The sequence below is a fragment of the Theropithecus gelada genome, chromosome 5 (assembly GCF_003255815.1).
Source record: "Theropithecus gelada isolate Dixy chromosome 5, Tgel_1.0, whole genome shotgun sequence".
NCBI classification, from domain to species: domain Eukaryota; kingdom Metazoa; phylum Chordata; class Mammalia; order Primates; family Cercopithecidae; genus Theropithecus; species Theropithecus gelada.
The window spans coordinates 46,593,621-46,611,957 of NC_037672.1; the positions used below are offsets into that span (position 1 = coordinate 46,593,621).

Genomic DNA, 18,337 nt, shown 5'->3' on the forward strand with positions numbered 1-18,337 from the left:
TTATAACCTTATGGAACAAACCATTATTGTATATGAAGTCTGTCCTTGACCGAAATGTTACAGGGTACATGATAGGACTGAAGGAATTAAGAATTTGTCACCCCAGAATATGCCACTTGGCATATTGACTGTTTTCTGCATTAAAGATCCTTGAGAAACAGCAGACTCAAGATCACTCTGATAAACCTTCTAACTCTTAAAAGCAGGAGAAGAGATTTTCAACTGAAAGATGGCTTCCCTATACTAGAAGGAAAGTAACATTCTTATCCTCAAGGACAGGAAGTTGAGACCAGGGGGAAGTTAAGATCCAGATAATTCTGTATTGATCTTATTAAAATAACTCTTAATCTTCTTTTAGCATTACCACATAATTTACTTTTTCACAACTTACTACTCTTTGTCCGATTCAATATATAAGCATTCAACTCTAACTGCATCTTTGGGTCTTCATTTTCTTAGGCCATGTTAAAGTTATATAAAATAAATTTACACGTTTTTCTCCCATGATTTGTGTTACACCAATTTAATTCTTAGGCCCCATCAAAAAATCCTAAAAGAGTTGAAGTAAAATATTGCCTACCCCACAGTACCATTCAGATGGATGTGTGTTTATGAGAAGAGAAACCACTATGCTGTTCCAAAGGATGAATGTAGTACTGCTATAAAAATGTCATTTTAATTACAGGAAAGATGCATAAAATTTTTTTGATCCTCTGATTACTCTGAGGTTTAATTTCCTAGTCCAGATAATGGCTGTGTTGAATTGTATGCAATTGCCTTTCTTAAATCACAATAAAATGTTTTCTTCTTCTTATCTCTTTTTAAACTGCCTGAAAGACTTGATTAACATTTGAAATGCAAAAAAGAAATGGGGCACAATCACAGCATGTGCCAGTCATAAATAACTAATGAAGGCAGACTATATATAGTTGTATTATATAGATGTTTAATGTACATGCAAATCTGCAAATCTCTTCCTATGTATGTTATGCTTTCAATATCCATAAATACAATGAATATGTTGTCCTTAGGAAGGATCAAACACAAGTAACTTAGTATTTAGGATTAAGGAAACAGATTTGGACTAGGGTCAGGAATATCGGGTCATAGGAGTATTTCTGTCACTAACTTATCTTCAGAGGGTCTTTTAACCAGGATTCTCTGAGCCCTTGCCTCCTTCTCTGTAAATGAAGGGATCTTCAAAGACTTTTTCATCTCTGAAAGTTTCTGATTATTCATTTCTCATTAAAATCTCCAACAGAACAGTACATGTATCCTAAACCCCAAATATCAGCTTGCCAGTATGCTAGTAAGCAGTTTATACAGACAATTCCATGGCAGGGAATTTTGTAAACTTGAGCAGGTTAAGTTGCTTTTTGGAACACTAACTGAAACCCTACCTATCCACCATCTGCTTGTCCTTTACATAACCTCCTAAAATAACTTGTCCAAGCCTCATAGGTTGAACTCACCAGAACTCCACAGAAAACATATATATCTAACCAGTATTTCATATTTAACGACTGTTTTATATATTTTTTGTTAATGCAATTTTTAGATTGCAAGTATGCATCCATTAGAGAAAATTTGGAAAACAGAAAAGGTCAAAGAAGAAAATGCCTATACCTATAATTCTGTCACCCAGAGATAGCATTTAAACAAAAATTATATGTATACTACTTGAATTGTCTTTCTTTTTTTTTGAGACACAGTTTCACTCTGTCGCCCAGGCTGGGGTGCAGTGGTGCAATTTTGGCTCCTGCAACCTCTGTCTCCTGAGTTCAAATGATCCTTCCTCCTCAGCCTCCCAAGTACCTGGGACTACAGGCATGTGCCACTGCACCTGGCTAATTTTTGCATTTTTTGTAGAGATGAAATCTACTGTATTTCCCCAAGCTAGTCTCAAACTCCTGGACTCAAGCGATCTGCCCCTCTTGGTGTCCCAAAGTACTGGGATTACAGGCATGAGCCACCGCACCTGGCATATGCTACTAGTACTTTATATGTATACATAAGGTTTAAAAATAAGCATTATATATTGTTATATATCTTTTATAATTTAAAATGTATAAATATAATAAGTGTTGTATACATATTATATAAAAATTATATACATATACATGATTATGCATAATGTATCCATAAACATTACTTTTATTTAAAACATACTGAAACATTCATGTATTATTTATTTATTTGGAGACAGGGTCTCACTCTGTTGCCCAGGCTGGAGTGTAGTGATGTGATCATAGCACACATGAACATTACAGTTGTTTCCAATTATTCCTCTTTATATGAAATAAAGTTGCTATAAAAAATATGTTTCTGTCTGTAAATATAACATTCATCATTATTCCCTGTTGGATAGGTTTCTAGAAAACAAAACGTTGGGCAAATGCTGTGCACATATAAGCTTTGTGTTACTTGAATGGCTAATACACTTCTTTAGTATCAGGAAGCAGATGCATATACTAGTTGTGTTATATTTTAACTACAAGGAAATAATTTTTGTTAGAAATTGTTTAATTACAATATTGTATAGACTCACATTATTGAAGTATTAAAAATATATATCAAAGTATTTTCTAAAGAGATCTGCAGAATTGAAGAGTGTGCTGTGTTAGGGTGTAGGTTTTACAATCACATATGCTGACAGCTCCATCAGACGTCATAATTGGCCTTTATACACAAAATAAGTGCTAATTTCAATATCAACTAATTGCCAAGTAACTCCAATAGCCAGTCAATTTGTTTATAACCCCAGTACTATAAGATTTTATTTTTTAGCTGGGCTCACTGGTTTGTGCAAGTGAATAAAAATCCTTAAAAAATTGTAAAGTTGGCCGGGCGCGGTGGCTCAAGCCTGTAATCCCAGCACTTTGGGAGGCCGAGACGGGCGGATCACGAGGTCAGGAGATCGAGACCATCCTGGCTAACACGGTGAAACCCCGTCTCTACTAAAAAATACAAAAAACTAGCCGGGCGAGGCGGCGGGCGCCTGTAGTCCCAGCTACTCGGGAGGCTGAGGCAGGAGAATGGCCTGAACCCGGGAGGCGGAGCTTGCAGTGAGCTGAGATCCGGCCACTGCATTCCAGCCTGGGCGACAGAGTGAGACTCCGTCTCAAAAAAAAAAAAAAAAAAATTGTAAAGTTTACACATGCTTAAAAAATCAATCATCTTTTTTTTTAAGGCTAAATTATTTTATTCTGTTCCCATGCTATAGATTCACTTGCAGGCTTGTCACAGAGATGTAAACATTTATTATTTGAGATGAGCTGTCAAAAGTAATTTTGCAGCTTGACTAGGTAAGGAGATATGTATATTTTTTAAGAACACTGACCAAGTAAAAGAGAACCCATACAGTCCTATTTATTTTTCTGAGTAGGTGAGTAAATCTTTGCAAACATTTTTTTTCTCTGTCTATACACTAAAACTTTGGATAAAATGAGGTCCATGGTCTCTTCTGGCTTTGAAATTTTGGATTTTTATAAATGGTCACTTGGAAAATAACTTTTGCTTACATATTGTGTCTGTTTTGTGTGTCTATGTGTGTTGTGCATGCACACATGTTTAATCCACTTTTTACTGTTTGCCTCCTTTCAGTCAATGGCGGCTGGTCCACCTGGACAGAGTGGTCTGTGTGTAATAGCCGCTGTGGACGAGGGTATCAGAAACGTACAAGGACTTGTACCAACCCGGCACCACTCAATGGGGGTGCCTTCTGTGAAGGGCAGAGTGTGCAGAAAATAGCCTGTACTACGTTGTGCCCAGGTAAATAACCCAGTCCTCTCAATCCAAATATCTCCCATTATTCAAGAAATATGCTTTTAGAGAATAGATATAGAAACTTTATTCTTGATCTGAATGTGTGATAAACATTATTTAAATCCATCCTACTCACTGTTTGCATTACTGGGATATCAAGTGTTTTCCTCCAAAAGAATACTTAACTTTGTTACCAAAACATGCCAAATTGTATAAAACAGGAGATTAAACACTACTGGATGTAATCCCTTTATATTATTCAACACAACTGCTGGGACCAAGATTGCAGATTTTATAATTCAAGAGATTTGAGTGGCACTGAAAGCCACACATTTTAGGAATAACAATCTTTGATCTTCAGAAAACCACAGAAATTAATTGAACTGAAATTTAGAAAATGTTTTAGATGGAAATATTTTACATTGGGTGTCATTTTCTGGTCAAGGGCAAATATAACATTTGAAATGGATTATAAGGAAGGCAAAGTTTTTTGGCACATGGAATAATGGATTCTGAAACTACAACGCAGTCAGTTCTTTGTTATCTGTAAATGTTGGTCATCTATTTTTTTGAGTGGTACCTACAGCAAGATTGCATCTCTCCACCTCTTAGCATCTTTCTGTACTATCTCATCTTGCTACCAGCTCTTATCCCTAGGTAAATCGAAGATAATATTTGCCAAAAGTAAAAGCAAAACCCTTTAAAATGCCTCGTTATATAATATATTCTAAAGTTAGGCTAAAATTATTTTGAAATAATCCATAAATTTACTGCACTCATTGGAGTAGCTATTGTGTTTTCAGTTTTATTGTTCAGATACACAGCCTCCTTCTCCCTTTTGCCTAATTTTGTCGTGTTTATCCTTTAATCTTTATCTTTTAACCTTTCTCAGAGATGGGGCGGAGAAATGAACTGGAGAGATATACATAATCTACACTTTACATTCCCAAATGTTGATTTCCAAATATCAAAACTGTCTTCCACAGTGAACCCTTTGAGAGCTTTTATTTATGAAATAAATTTTGATGCTTAGCTAGGCTTAAAATTTCAGATTTTATTTTATAGGTGCTGACTCCCACAATTAAAAAAGCATTGATCAATTTGAGTTGAAATAGAAATGCATGTGTCAGTGTTTTGGTAAACTGGATTGGTGCAGGTCAAAGCAAATGTTTTTGCTCTAAGTAGTTGGGACTTGCGTATATAGCCAGTTCTGTATGACTGAAATATTAACGCTGTTCTCATTTTTCATGTGGGTATCTTTATAACCATATCCACATTATACATGATATATTTATATAGTAATTTGAATAGGAAATCATGTAGATTTCTCAAACTACATAGACTATTAAAATTGATATAATTATTATCAATATATAGATATAAAAGGTTAAGATGTTCAGTAAATAATGTTTAGCATTGTTTTACATTGAATCCTTGATCATCATAATTATGTATTTCAGGGAAAATTAATATTTTAAAACTCTTATTTCAACATTTTTATCCTATTTTTGTGAGAAACTTAAGCTGCATTTTAAAGTATGACTGAAATTTATCTTTTTTCAAACGGAGATTTAAGTTGTGTACTTTTAAAATAGAGATATCTGAGTTATCTTTGAAGTTGCTGACAAGCCAGCCACCAAAATTAGGAAGAAAGTCAGTCAGTTCTAAATGACTGAATCACAACAAATATGGCCTTACCTAAATTTTTTAAATAAAAATAGAAACAGAAACATCATCAAATAGTGGAATTATCAAACAATAAATGAATAATAATAGTCTTTTCATGAAAATATTACAGAAGGTTTCAGCAGAATCAAGCAGACCAAATGAAAAAAGTAAAATAAAAAGACAATATAAAATTTAGATGAGAGAGAAGAGATAAATCGATGTATACCAACTGGATGAATGAATGGAAGGTTGGATAGATTTCTTCTCCACTGTACCAACCTCTTCTCTGAATTCCCACACGAGCTTACTTTCACTGTCCACATGACCCTAGGAATGAAGGAATCTTGGATCCAAAGACAGACCTAATTTTCAATACAAAACCCAGAAGCTCCCCGATTAATAGGAAAAGGGAAACCATCATAGCCTACTTTTACATAGCTCCTGGTGACAACTTTGGATTTTGTGTGTCTCAGTCAGCCTCCCTTGACTTGGTCAGTGAGAAAACACTCACACACTCTATAGGAAAAGCTCACTGAACCCAAATGATATAGAACATGCAATGCCCAGCAATTGAAATGAATACAGTGCTTCTCAGTAGGGCGTGCTTTTTCTTGTTTTGTTTTGTTGTATTATACTTGAGCTCTGCTCCATCCCTTAAGCAGCTGCCTCTCCCTCTGACTTGCTGCTGCATTTTTTTCCATGGCAGTGGACGGCAGGTGGACGTCATGGAGCAAGTGGTCTACTTGTGGAACTGAGTGCACCCACTGGCGCAGGAGGGAGTGCACGGCGCCAGCCCCCAAGAATGGAGGCAAGGACTGCGACGGCCTCGTCTTGCAATCCAAGAACTGCACTGATGGGCTTTGCATGCAGAGTAAGTCAATTTAAGCAAACTGCAGACATTGAGGGGGCTGGAGATTGAACCATTTGGATTTTTTTAAGGAAACATTAGAAATAAAGAATTCTTTGAACAACAATAAAATGCAATAATATAGCAATATTCTAGCTCGCTCTCAAAATTGGAAAAAGCAAATTTTCCAGGAACCAGAATAAATAGTAACTATGTCCAGCTAACAAATGGCATGCAGTATTGCTTTTTCATGAGCAAGGGGTGATTCAATCACTTATATGGAAGGGAACCATTACTTGGTTTTATCAGAAAGCACAAAAGGGCACTCTAAACTCCTCACAGAGTCAGAACAAGACTTCTAAAATGTAAGCTGTTTATTCTTAATTCATGGCAGGTACCTCACCAAAATATCCATGGAGTGTAAAATATATGTAAAGATGAAAAATATTTCTGTAGGTAGATTTACCGTAGATTTAGAACAAATGTTTAGTGAGAACATTTCCGCAACCTCTTGAAAATTCTGGGTTTGTATTAGAAATTATAATGTGGATATTATTTAGCTTATTTAAAGGAAATAAATATTAATAAAGCATACATTTTTTAAATGAGTGCCAAAGATTGGCTCAGGAATGTAATGTGTGCTATAAGCTACATACATATTCTCCATTTTTTTCATGTCTTTGTTCCTTAGATTTTCTTAATTAAATGGTAGTTTGATTTCATACTTGCAAACTCTCACCCCTTTATTGAGGAGTCCTCAGATGTACACAGTTTACTATCTCTTTTCATGATCATAAATTGAGGTATTAAGAATTATTCTGAAATCATACCTATTCAGATTAATGGATCAAATGATGTGCTGTCTTTGGATGTGAACTAACGGTGGTCTAGTGTTGACATTTCTCATAATACATTACACATTGCTAGCAGAATGCAAGCAGCTGAAGGTATTTGTGCAAAGGTATTTGTATTTGTCATTTAAGAATAAAATATTTTGTTTTTACCACACTTAGGAAATTCTGTTTACTTTTCAGTCTATACACACAGGAACCTTTAGAAAGATATCTTACTTAAAATACAAATAAATAATTATGTTGTTCACACAGAATAAAAATCCAGTAGGCCTCTTATTTTTATGTTCAGGGTACATTTGCATTCCTCGAGAACGGGCTGCTGCTGAGTGTGTAAAGCACAGCTTCTAGTAATGACGTGGGGCCTGCCACTGTGAACCTCACAAGTTTGTACCAGAAATGCATTAATGAAAATTGGTTTTGCTAACCATTTATCCAGAGGTACAGAGTTTGTTTGGGTTGAGGATTAAAATAACGACATACCACATACAAGTTAGTCTTTTTAACATTTTCATCCTTTACTGTAGAACCAACTGATTCATATGATTGCAAAGTAGAAATAGTTGGACTTTTTCTCTCTTTCTGTCTTTCACATTCTTTCTCTCTCAATATACTATTTCAATATTGGGTGATTTAATACCTACTACTTCTATTGTGCATATTTACAAATCCTCAGAACAACCTCTTTAACAAGGAATACAATGCCACAAGGCAGAACCTTTTATTAGTCATAGAAAATGTCACATTTTAAATTATTTTAAATTATGACAAATACAAACATGATATATTCAAGCTAAGACTTTCATGACATAGCAACCCCTTAGCTTCTAGATCATTTCTTAAGCATTCATAGAATTTTTTCCTTATGATTGGATATTTGCCAGTAATGATGGCCTGAAGTGTGTGTGTATAGACAAGGAAGAGGAATGAGGCTACGGGAGGGGTATTTTTAGTTGTTTGTTTGTTTCTGTTTATTTTTTTATCACGTCTCCTGTTCGATGGAAACATTTTGCTGTTTGGGTTAAAATCATTCCATTTAAAGCTATTTGTTTCTGCAGCTCTGATTTGCTATAGTGACAATCCCTACTAGGTCAATAAACTCTTTCATCTGCCCTCCTGTATCCACTCCAGTCAAACAAAGAATTGTAGTCTACATCACTATTGATTTCCTCAGTGATAAAACCACAGATATTCTGCACTGTGCAACTGTAGTATTTTACAGTGAAAGCTATAGTTTCTGCTTACCAGTTAGCCTGGTGTTTCTGGAACAGTATACTGCTAAAGTCTTGCAAAGAAATAATATTGTTTGGCCATTATTTTGGAAAACAAAGGCTTCTAACAGTGATACTGCAAAGTTTGCAAAAGGGACAAGGTCAGTATTAAGAAAAAGATTAGGGGTAGAAAAGATAGCCAGAAAGTGGCAATCAGCAATTAGGAGTTATCATTTAATATTTATTTCCTTTGGGAGAATTAGTGTCTGGAATGCATTAATAAATAGTCTTTCAATGATATCACAATGTTATCTCAAAATAAAGCTAGTCTACTTTCAGTGAACCAGGTAAGAACTACATCCTCTGAATCTATTCAAAATTGTATACAAATAATTCTGACATAAATGTAGGTGTACTGCTAGATAGGAGAAATTCAGAGTTCATAATGGATGTGAGTAGGATTCAGAGTTACCTAGATAATGTAGTATAGTATTTCTTCAAAAGCTAACTTGGTACTTAAGAGGAACACAATGTGAAATATACAGAAAATATTACTGTTGATGTTTATTTGTTAATTTGTTCAAAACAAATTCAGATACATTTCTTTGTTAAGCACTTAATACAAACACCTTTAAAAGTATATTAAAATGTTGGATAAAATATTGCAAACTTAGTATGAGACATACATGTGCATGCAGAAAGAGAGAGAGAGAGAAGAAAAGAGGTCCAAAAGAAAGAAGATAGAGAAATCCTCAAATGCCAAAAATGAAACTGCAACTCCAAGCTTGAGAGGTAACTTTGTGAATTGACACCAAAATAACCAGGAAGGGGGAACTGGATATGGACATGGGTCCCAGGGACTGGAAATTAGGGTTTCAGTTTTGGCACAGAGGCAGAAGCCCTGGCTTTGTAAGACCTAGACTTGGAAGTAAGAACCCTAAAGAAAGCTGAAACTCACAAATGCCTGACCTATACCATAAGAAACAACTAGAACATTTTTGCCCACCAGCCAAGGGAAGACATAGAAAAACATGGTAGGAAAAAGGAAGTGAAGACTTCATTTAAATAAAATCTATAGTAAAACCATAACTTCACCCCAGCTCTGGTATGGAATCTAAGATACATTGCTAGAAGCAAAACACAAAATATGTATAATTAAGCTTCTAGGACACCAGCAGAGCAAACAGCAAGCTACTCTCTAGGTTTCCTTCCATAATATAAGTTCATTAGTCTATGACAAACATAGGCCACAGCTGTCAATAAGCTTACAATACAAAGTTTCCAATCAGTCAAGAAAATTGTCTACTGTAAGGAAGAGTCAGCAATAATAAATGAGTTAGCATTTTACTAACATGAACTCACAGAGCAATCTGAAAAAAACTGTAGAGTAAATGTAAAAAGACAAACCATATTTTTAAAAGGAATATAAGCACAAATGAAATAACAGTTTGTTAAAAAGACAGATTTGGAGAAAAAACAAATGGAATGTCTAGCGAGGAAGGCATAATGATTGAAATTTAAAACTCATTGGAAGATGAAAAATCAGATCAGATACAGCTTCAGATAAAGCTGAAGAGAAAATTTGTAAACTGGAATGTAGATCTTATGAAACTTCCCACAATACAGGGAAGTTTTGTGAATACATAAGTGAATATGTAAAAGGGAGAATAAAACTCATGGAGGATAGAATGAGAAAATCCAACATTTACTGCATAAAAGAGCAAAATCTGAAAGATTTTCAGGTAATCAAGATGGAGAGGATTTATTACTCATAAACCTTACTGAGTAAACTACTGAAAATGAAAAATAACAATTGGTTCCTTAAAATAAGATGAGACCAATTGAGGAGCAGTTGAAAATAAGATAGAGCGAAATGGTAGACAACATTAACATGGAATATGGGAAGGTGTAAACTAAGTTAAAAATTTCCATTTTCCATATATTGCTCAAGAAAAGAATAGTAACAGTATTTACATTAGACTTCACTGATGCCACTGTTGAAGTTAAAATGTTAAGACTTGAGTACACACATAAAAATTGAATGCATAAATTCAAAATAAAAATTTTAAGGGTAGGAAATTGGCAAAAGGAAAACTAGTAAATGAATACAATAAGTGAGATGGTGGAAATAAAGCTACATATATCAGGGATCATAATGTAAATGAATTAAACCCACCTGTAAAAGGAAATCCAAAATTATCGGAAAAAACTCAGTTTTATTCTGTTTATGAGTCACATACTTAAATCATAATTATAGGAAAAGATTGAAAGTTAAGAAATGGAACTTACAGTATTGTTCAGTATGTATGTATGTATGTATGTATGTATATATTTAGAGACGGAGTCTTGCTCTGTTGCCAGGCTGGAGTGCAGTGGCGTGATTTTGGCTCACTGCAACCTCCGACTCCCTGGTTCAAGCGATTCTCCTGCTTCAGCCTCCTGAGTAGCTGGGATTACAGGCACATGCCACCACACCCAGCTAATTTTTTATTTTTGGTAGAGACAGGGTTTTACCATGTTGGCCAGGATGGTCTAGATCTCCTGATCTAGTGATCCGCCCATCTTGGCCTCCCAAAGCTGGGATTACAGGCGTGAGCCACTGCGCCCGGTCTGTTCAGTATTTATTTTAACATGTCCAATTAATGGCTTTTACTATCTGATTGGGCTATTCTTTATTCAATTCCATTTCCCATTATGCCTAAGTAATATATATTAGAGATCATTTTTGACTCATAGTTTGGATATAGAGTTTTTTTTATCATGGGCTTTATAGTTTTTAGAATATTTAAGTTCAACTGAAAAATTAATCATCAGTTTTCTAAATTGTTTACCAGTTTGATAGTGTTCAGATAAGACATGTTAGAAATCTATTTCTTTCCTCAAATTCAACACCAAGTGAAATTTTTCATAAAAAGACTTTGAAGGTTACTTATAAAATTAATGAATACTTTAAAGATATAACAATGCTAAATGTCAAGCAAATATGTAGTCAAGTGGAAACTTTTGTACCTTGCTAATGGGAATAAAAATTTTTATGGGGAAGCAATTTTACAGTATAAGTCAAGAGTTTTAAAGTTATCATACCCTTTGACCCAATAATTCTACTTGAATGAATAAGTTTTAAGTAATTAGTATGAATATCTAAAAATATATACAGTCAGCCCTCTGTATCAGTGAGTTACACATCTGTGGATTCAACTAAGAACAGGTCAAAAATATTTTTAAAAACAATAAAAAATAATACAACAATTAAAAATAAAACAAATTTTAAAATACAGTATAACAACTTATTTAACATTTAAATTGTATTAGGTATTATAACCAATCTAGAGATGGTTTAAAGTATACGTGAGGATGTGCATAGGTTACATGCAAATACTATGCCGTTTTATATAAGGGACTTGAGCAATCTCAGATTTTGGTGTTGGTGGCGGGGGGTGGTTCTGGAATCAATCCTTCTTGGATACTGAGAAACAGCTGTATGCCACATATGTCTATATTCTTTGTTATTATTGTAAAAAATGCAAAACCCAAAAGTCTAATATTAGGATGATGGTTAAGTAATACATAGTACTTCCATTAAATGGAACATCATATAGCCACTAAAATATTCATAAGGTTTAACATGGAAAAGCAGAATATGGATTTATATATGCATTTAGTGATAAGTGTGTAAAGGTATGCTTAGTAAAAGATGAATGAAATTTATGAATTTTCTGGGCTAATGAGATTACAAGTATTTTTTTCTTTTTCTATATGCTTTCTATTCTATACATTATTTATGCTTAGTATTCCATTATGTCTATAATAATAAATGACATTTTTTAAAAAGAACAGTTGAGGATAGGCCACAGCATTGTCTTGGAAGCATGGCTCCCTGGATTTAAGAAGTAGCAATGTCACTGACTTTGGTCACATTGATTCAAATTAGATTACCAAAAAAGTATTTGCATAAAATACTTGTATAAAACCCTAGTTGTACAAAACCCTAGGGTGCAAGAATTACTTATAGCCAGTAAACCAAGTATTTTGAAGATGTGGGGATTTGGAACTGAATTATAGTTTTGCAATATTTCCCATTTGTCTATTTTATATATATATATATCTGGCCTTGCAATCATAATTTAAATTCTTAGTCTGTGTGATAAGTTGGATTCATTATGTGATACTGTGTAATCTCATTTGTGAAATATGATCATGGTCTGTAAACAATTTCAGAAGCTCTATTAAATTTTTATACCACTCATACACAGTAGTTCATATTGTAAGTGCTGTATAACACATATATATATTACACTGGATACAATCTCACTGGTCTGAAAAAGTAGTTCCCACACTGGACACATTTTGGTACCTTCAAATTAAGGCCCTTACAAAATTGATGTTATTTCACCAGAATGCGTTACTAAAGAGTAATTAGAAGCTATCAGAATCACTTAAGGTCCCACAAATAACTTGGACATTTTGGATTTATAAGCACATAGTTAATTTTTTTCCAAACAACATTTTAAAAAGTGGAGTTCTTTGGTATACTAAATGACATGGATTGCATTGAATAAGAAAGGTAAGTGATGTGGCGTGTTTGTCACTATTTTGTGCGTGTGTGTGTGTGTGTGTTTCAGTAAAACTTTATTTACAGAAATGAGTAGCAGGACCAATTTAGCCTGAGGGCCAGAGCTTGCCAACCCCTGTTCCAGGCTGTCACATCTCGAGGATATAGCTATTGTATTACGTTAATTTACTGAACTTAACAGGTTTATCGCCTAATTTTTAACCTATATGCCATACATTGACATATATTCATAGGAGGTGAAGGGTATTTATCAAAGATCCTATTATCTTTGCTTTTTTTTTCATTTAGTTCTTATTTTTAGATCTGTAATGGGTACAGGTGCAGAGTTCTCACATGCATGTATGTGTAGTGATGAAGTCTGGGCTTTCAATGTATCCAGCATCTGAATAGTGAACTGTGCTCAACACCCTTTTTTTTTTAATTATATTTTAAGTTCTAGGGTACATGTGCACAACATACAGGTTTGTTACATATGTATACATGTGCCATGTTGGTGTGCTGCACCCATTAACTCGTCATTTACTTTAGGTATATCTCCTAATGCTATCCCTCTCCCTACCCCCACCCCATGATAGGCTCTGGTGTGTGATGTTCGCCACCCTGTGTCCAAGTGTTCTCATTGTTCAGTTCCCACCTATGAGTGAGAACATGCAGTGTTTAGGTTTTTTTCCTTGCGATAGTTTGCTGAGAATGATGGTTTCCAGCTTCATCCATGTCCCTATAAAGGACATGAACTCATCCTTTTTTATGGCTGCATAGTATTCCATGGTGTGTATGTGCCACATTTTCTTAATCCAGTCTATCATTGATGGACATTTGGATTGGTTCCAAGTCCTTGCTATTGTGAATAGTGCCTCAATAAACATACTTGTGCATGTGTCTTTAGAGCAGCATGATTTATAATCCTTTGGGGATATACCCAGTAATGAGATGGCTGAGTCAAATGGTATTTCTAGTTCTAGATCCTTGAGGAATCACCACACTGTCTTTCACAATGGTTGGACTACTTTACAGTCCCACCAACAGTGTAAAAGTGTTCTTATTTCTCCACATCCTCTCCAGCACCTGTTGCTTCCTGACTTTTTAATGATCACCATTCTAACTGGTGTGAGATGGTGTCTCATTGTGGTTTTGATTTGCATTTCTCTGATGACCAGTGATGATGAGCATTTTTTCATGTGTCTGTTGGCTGCATAAATGTCTTCTTTTGAGAAATGTCTGTTCATATCCTTCACCCACTTTTTGATGGGGTTGTTTGTTTTTATCTTGTAAATTTGTTTGAGTTATTTGTAGATTCTGGACATTAGCCCTTTGTCAGATGAGTAGATTGCAAAAATGTTCTCCCATTCTGCAGGTTGCCTGTTCACACTGATGGTAGTTTCTTTTGCTGTGCAGAAGCTCCTTAGTTTAATTAGATCCCATTTGTCAATTTTGGCTTTTGTTGCCATTGCTTTTGGTGTTTATGAAGTCCTTGCCCATGCCTATGTCCTGAATGGTATTGCCTAGGTTTTCTTCTAGGGTTTTTATGGTTTCCGTCTAACATTTAAGTCTTTAATCCATCTTGAATTAATTTTTGTATAAGGTATAAGGAAGGGATCCAGTTTCAGCTTTCTACATATGGCTAGCCAGTTTTCCCAGCACCATTTATTAAATAGGGAATCCTTTCCCCAGTTCTTGTTTTTGTCAGGTTTGTCAAAGATCAGTTGTTTGTAGATGTGTGGTATTATTTCTAAGGGCACTCTTCTGTTTCATTGGTCTATATCTCTGTTTTGTTACCAGTACCATTCTGTTTTGGTTACTATAGCCTTGTAGTATAGTTTGAAGTCAGGTAGCGTGATGCCTCCAGCATTGTTCTTTTGACTTAGGATTGTCTTGGCAATGCAGGCTCTTTTTTGGATCCATATGAACTTTAAAGTCGTCTTTTCCAATTCTGTGAAGAAAGTCATTGGAAGCTTGATGGGGATGTCATTGAATCTGTAAATTACCTTGGACAGTATGGCCATTTTCATGATCTTGATTCTTCCTATCCGTGAGCATGGAATGTGCTTCCATTTGTTTGTGTCCTCTTTTATTTCGTGGAGCAGTGGTTTGTAGTTCTCCTTGAAGAGGTCCTTCACATCCCTTGTAAGTTGGATTCCTAAGTCTTTTATTCTTTTTGAAGCAATTGTGAATGGGAGTTCACTCATGATTTGGCTCACTGTTTGTCTGTTATTGGTGTATAAGAATGCTTGTGATTTTTGCACATTGATTTTGTGTCCTGAGACTTGGCTGAAATTGCTTATCACCAATCCCACAGAAATACAAACTACCATCAGAGAATACTATAAACACCTCTACACAAATAAACTAGAAAATCTAGAAGAAATTGATAAATTCCTGGACACATACACCTTCCCAAGACTAAACCAGGAAGAAGCTGAATCCCTGAATAGACCAATAAGTCAGGCTCGGAAATTGAGACAATAATTAATAGCCTACCAACCAAAAAAACTCCAGGACCAGATGGATTCACAGCTGAATTCTACCAGAGTACAAGGAGGAGCTGGTACCATTCCTTCTGAAACTATTTCAATCAATAGGAAAAGAGAGAATACTCCCTAACTCATTTTATGAGGTCAGCATCATCCTGATACCAAAGCCTGGCAGAGACACAACAAAAAAAGAGAATTTTAGACTAATATCCCTGATGAACATTGATGGAAAAATCCTCAATAAAATACTGACAAATCGAATTCAGCAGCACATCAAAAAGCTTATCCACCATGATCAAGTGGGCTTCATCCCTGGGATGGAAGGCTGGTTTAACATATGCAAACCAATAAACGTAATCCAGCATATAAACAGAACCAAAGACAAAAACCACATGATTATCTCAATAGATGCAGAAAAGGCCTTTGACAAAATTCAGCCCTTCATCCTAAAAACTCTCAATAAATTAGGTATTGATGGGATGTATCTCAAAATCATAAGAGCTATTTATGACAAACCCACAGCCAATATCATACTGAATGCGCAAAAACTGGAAGCATTCCCTTTGAAAACTGGCACAAGACAGGGATGCCCTCTCTCACCACTCCTATTCAACATAGTGTTGGAAGTTCTGGCCAGGGCAATCAGGCAGGAGAAAGAAATAAAGAGTATTCAATCAGGAAAAGAAGTCAAATTGTCCCTGTTTACAGATGACATGATTGAATATTTAGAAAACCCCATCGTCTCAGCCCAAAATCTCCTTAAGCTGATAAGTGTTTGTCACTATTGAAAATAATTGAAAACATATGTCTGATCTAAAAAACTTAGCATTAATAACAAATACCAGTTTTTACTTAATAATACTACAGAATCAGTATTGGAAGACCAATTGTACTGTGTACACATTAAAATATTTAGGTTTCTTTATATCATCCCTAAACTGATGTGAAAACAGCCACCCTCCACATTTCACAATATATTTTTGAAATAGGCTTTACATTAAATGGTTATGATGAGAGAGAGACACAAAGAACAGGACACACAGAAAGATACAGAAGAAGCAGAAAGCACTTAAGAAAACTCAAAAAATGCTAAGACAATAAGCATATTTACCTTTTAAGTTGAAATACAATTGTATTACTAAGACCTGATAACTTTTAACTTTTATAATCTTTTGTTTTTGTTTTTGTTTTGTTTTTTGTTTTTTGATTTTTTTTAATGTGACAGAGTCTCACTCTGTTGCCCAGGCTAGAGTACATTGGTGCGATTCTGGCTCACTGCAACCTCTACCTCCCGGGTTTAAGCAATTCTCCTGCCTCAGCTTCCCGAGTAGCTGGGATTACAAGCATCTACCACCCTGCCCAGCTAATTTTTGTATTTTTAGTAGAGATGGGGTTTCACCATGTTGGCCAGGCTGGTCTCGAACTCCTGACCTCAAGTGATCTGCCCACCTCGGCCTCCCAAAGTGCTGAGATTACAGGCCTAAGCCACCACAGCGGGCCTAACTTTTATAATCTTTATAATGAATTTTTAGTAAGATTTATTTGTCATGGATGGCATATAAAATGAATAGTTTAATCACTGCTAACTTCTTCCTTTTGAAAATAGCAATTCAAATACTATATATGGCCTGGTCCAGAAATGCAGATTTATATATATATATATATTTATCAATACACTAGATTGGATTATTAAGTTACTGCAACTATTCCTATTGATTTTAGTTTTATTCCCATTGTAAGTTTGGAGTTTCTCACAGGGATTCGTAACAGTTCAAATCTGAACTTAGAATTACTCCTTGCTGAAGACGGTTCATGCCACAGTAGACAAATTTAAAATTGCAATTTACTAACAAGAACTGCCTAGAATTGTGTCTGCATCAGTGAACTTCCTGACTTTGGGAAATTAAAATGTTAGGCATTCTGCAAAGTTAGCACTTTCAACTCATTAAAAAATTTACACGTCACACAGCTCTTCTATTAATTCTCAGAAGTACAGAGGAAGTGGCAGAGCTCTCCATGGCTAAATTGTGGTGTGGACACACTGCATACCAGGGCCCCCAGAAGCCCAGGTGGATTTAATGTGGGGAAGTAATTTACCTTACAACTACTCATTTCTTGACTTTAGAATGATATGTTTATAACCGCCTGTGGTAGGCATTTGAGAAGGTGCTAGTCATTTCCCAGTGAAATTCTTGTCAACACAGCAGTTTGATAGGAAAGCATAATTGTGAGTGGTAGACAGTAAGAGCTTTTATCTATAGTTGGAAGAAGTTGATGTCATAGCTGTGTTTGTGTAGTTCTTGATATGTGTAGCGTCCCAGCTGGCAAATAAATATTCTGTACGTGGCCTGCCTGCCCTGTACAATGCTACACAGTGTCCGGTATAATAAGTGTGTTTTGCTTTTGCTTTTTTCCTTTCTGGTAAAACATTTTCCTGGTTTTGAAAGCAGGGATGTGGTTAGAAACTTTAGCCCACAGAAGCCTAATGAACACCTATGGAGCACCACACAGGTTAGAAAACAAATGCAAGGTCTTTAGATTCTAGGTGGAAAGGGAACTCTGAGGGGATCAAGAAAGGTGCCACCATGCCAGCAACTACAGCAAAGCATGGGCTCCTTCGAGATCACGGGGGTGCAGGTTCAGGGCTGCAAGCTCAATTTTCTTCTTGCTAAAAATCTAGCAGATAGGTTCATGTATTCTAGAAGTCAGCTGCCTTACATCAGGACTCTTCATCATTTTACTTTTTCTATCACATGTCTTTACTACCATGGAGGGATTCTGGTATCATTGCTTTTGGATTTATAATTTATTATTCTTTTTAAAGAGGCATTGATGGGGATAGAGTCCATTATATAATATAACACTCATATGAAACATATATAATGTTTTATAATACAGTTGACATAATATAGTTTATATGACACTCATATAAAACATATAATATAGTTTAT

At 35.3% G+C, this 18,337-nt stretch overlaps 1 protein-coding gene across 2 annotated transcripts in view; it reads left to right on the top strand.

Moving 5' to 3' along the window:
- UNC5C (unc-5 netrin receptor C) overlaps positions 1–18,337 on the top strand; it is a 382,002-nt gene that overhangs the window by 299,527 nt on the left and 64,138 nt on the right. For both annotated transcript variants that reach the window (XM_025385362.1, XM_025385361.1), the window contains exons 6-7: positions 3,604–3,771; positions 6,140–6,304. In XM_025385362.1, coding sequence (XP_025241147.1) covers positions 3,604–3,771; positions 6,140–6,304 — 333 coding nt within the window. The remainder of the gene's footprint in view (positions 1–3,603; positions 3,772–6,139; positions 6,305–18,337) is intronic.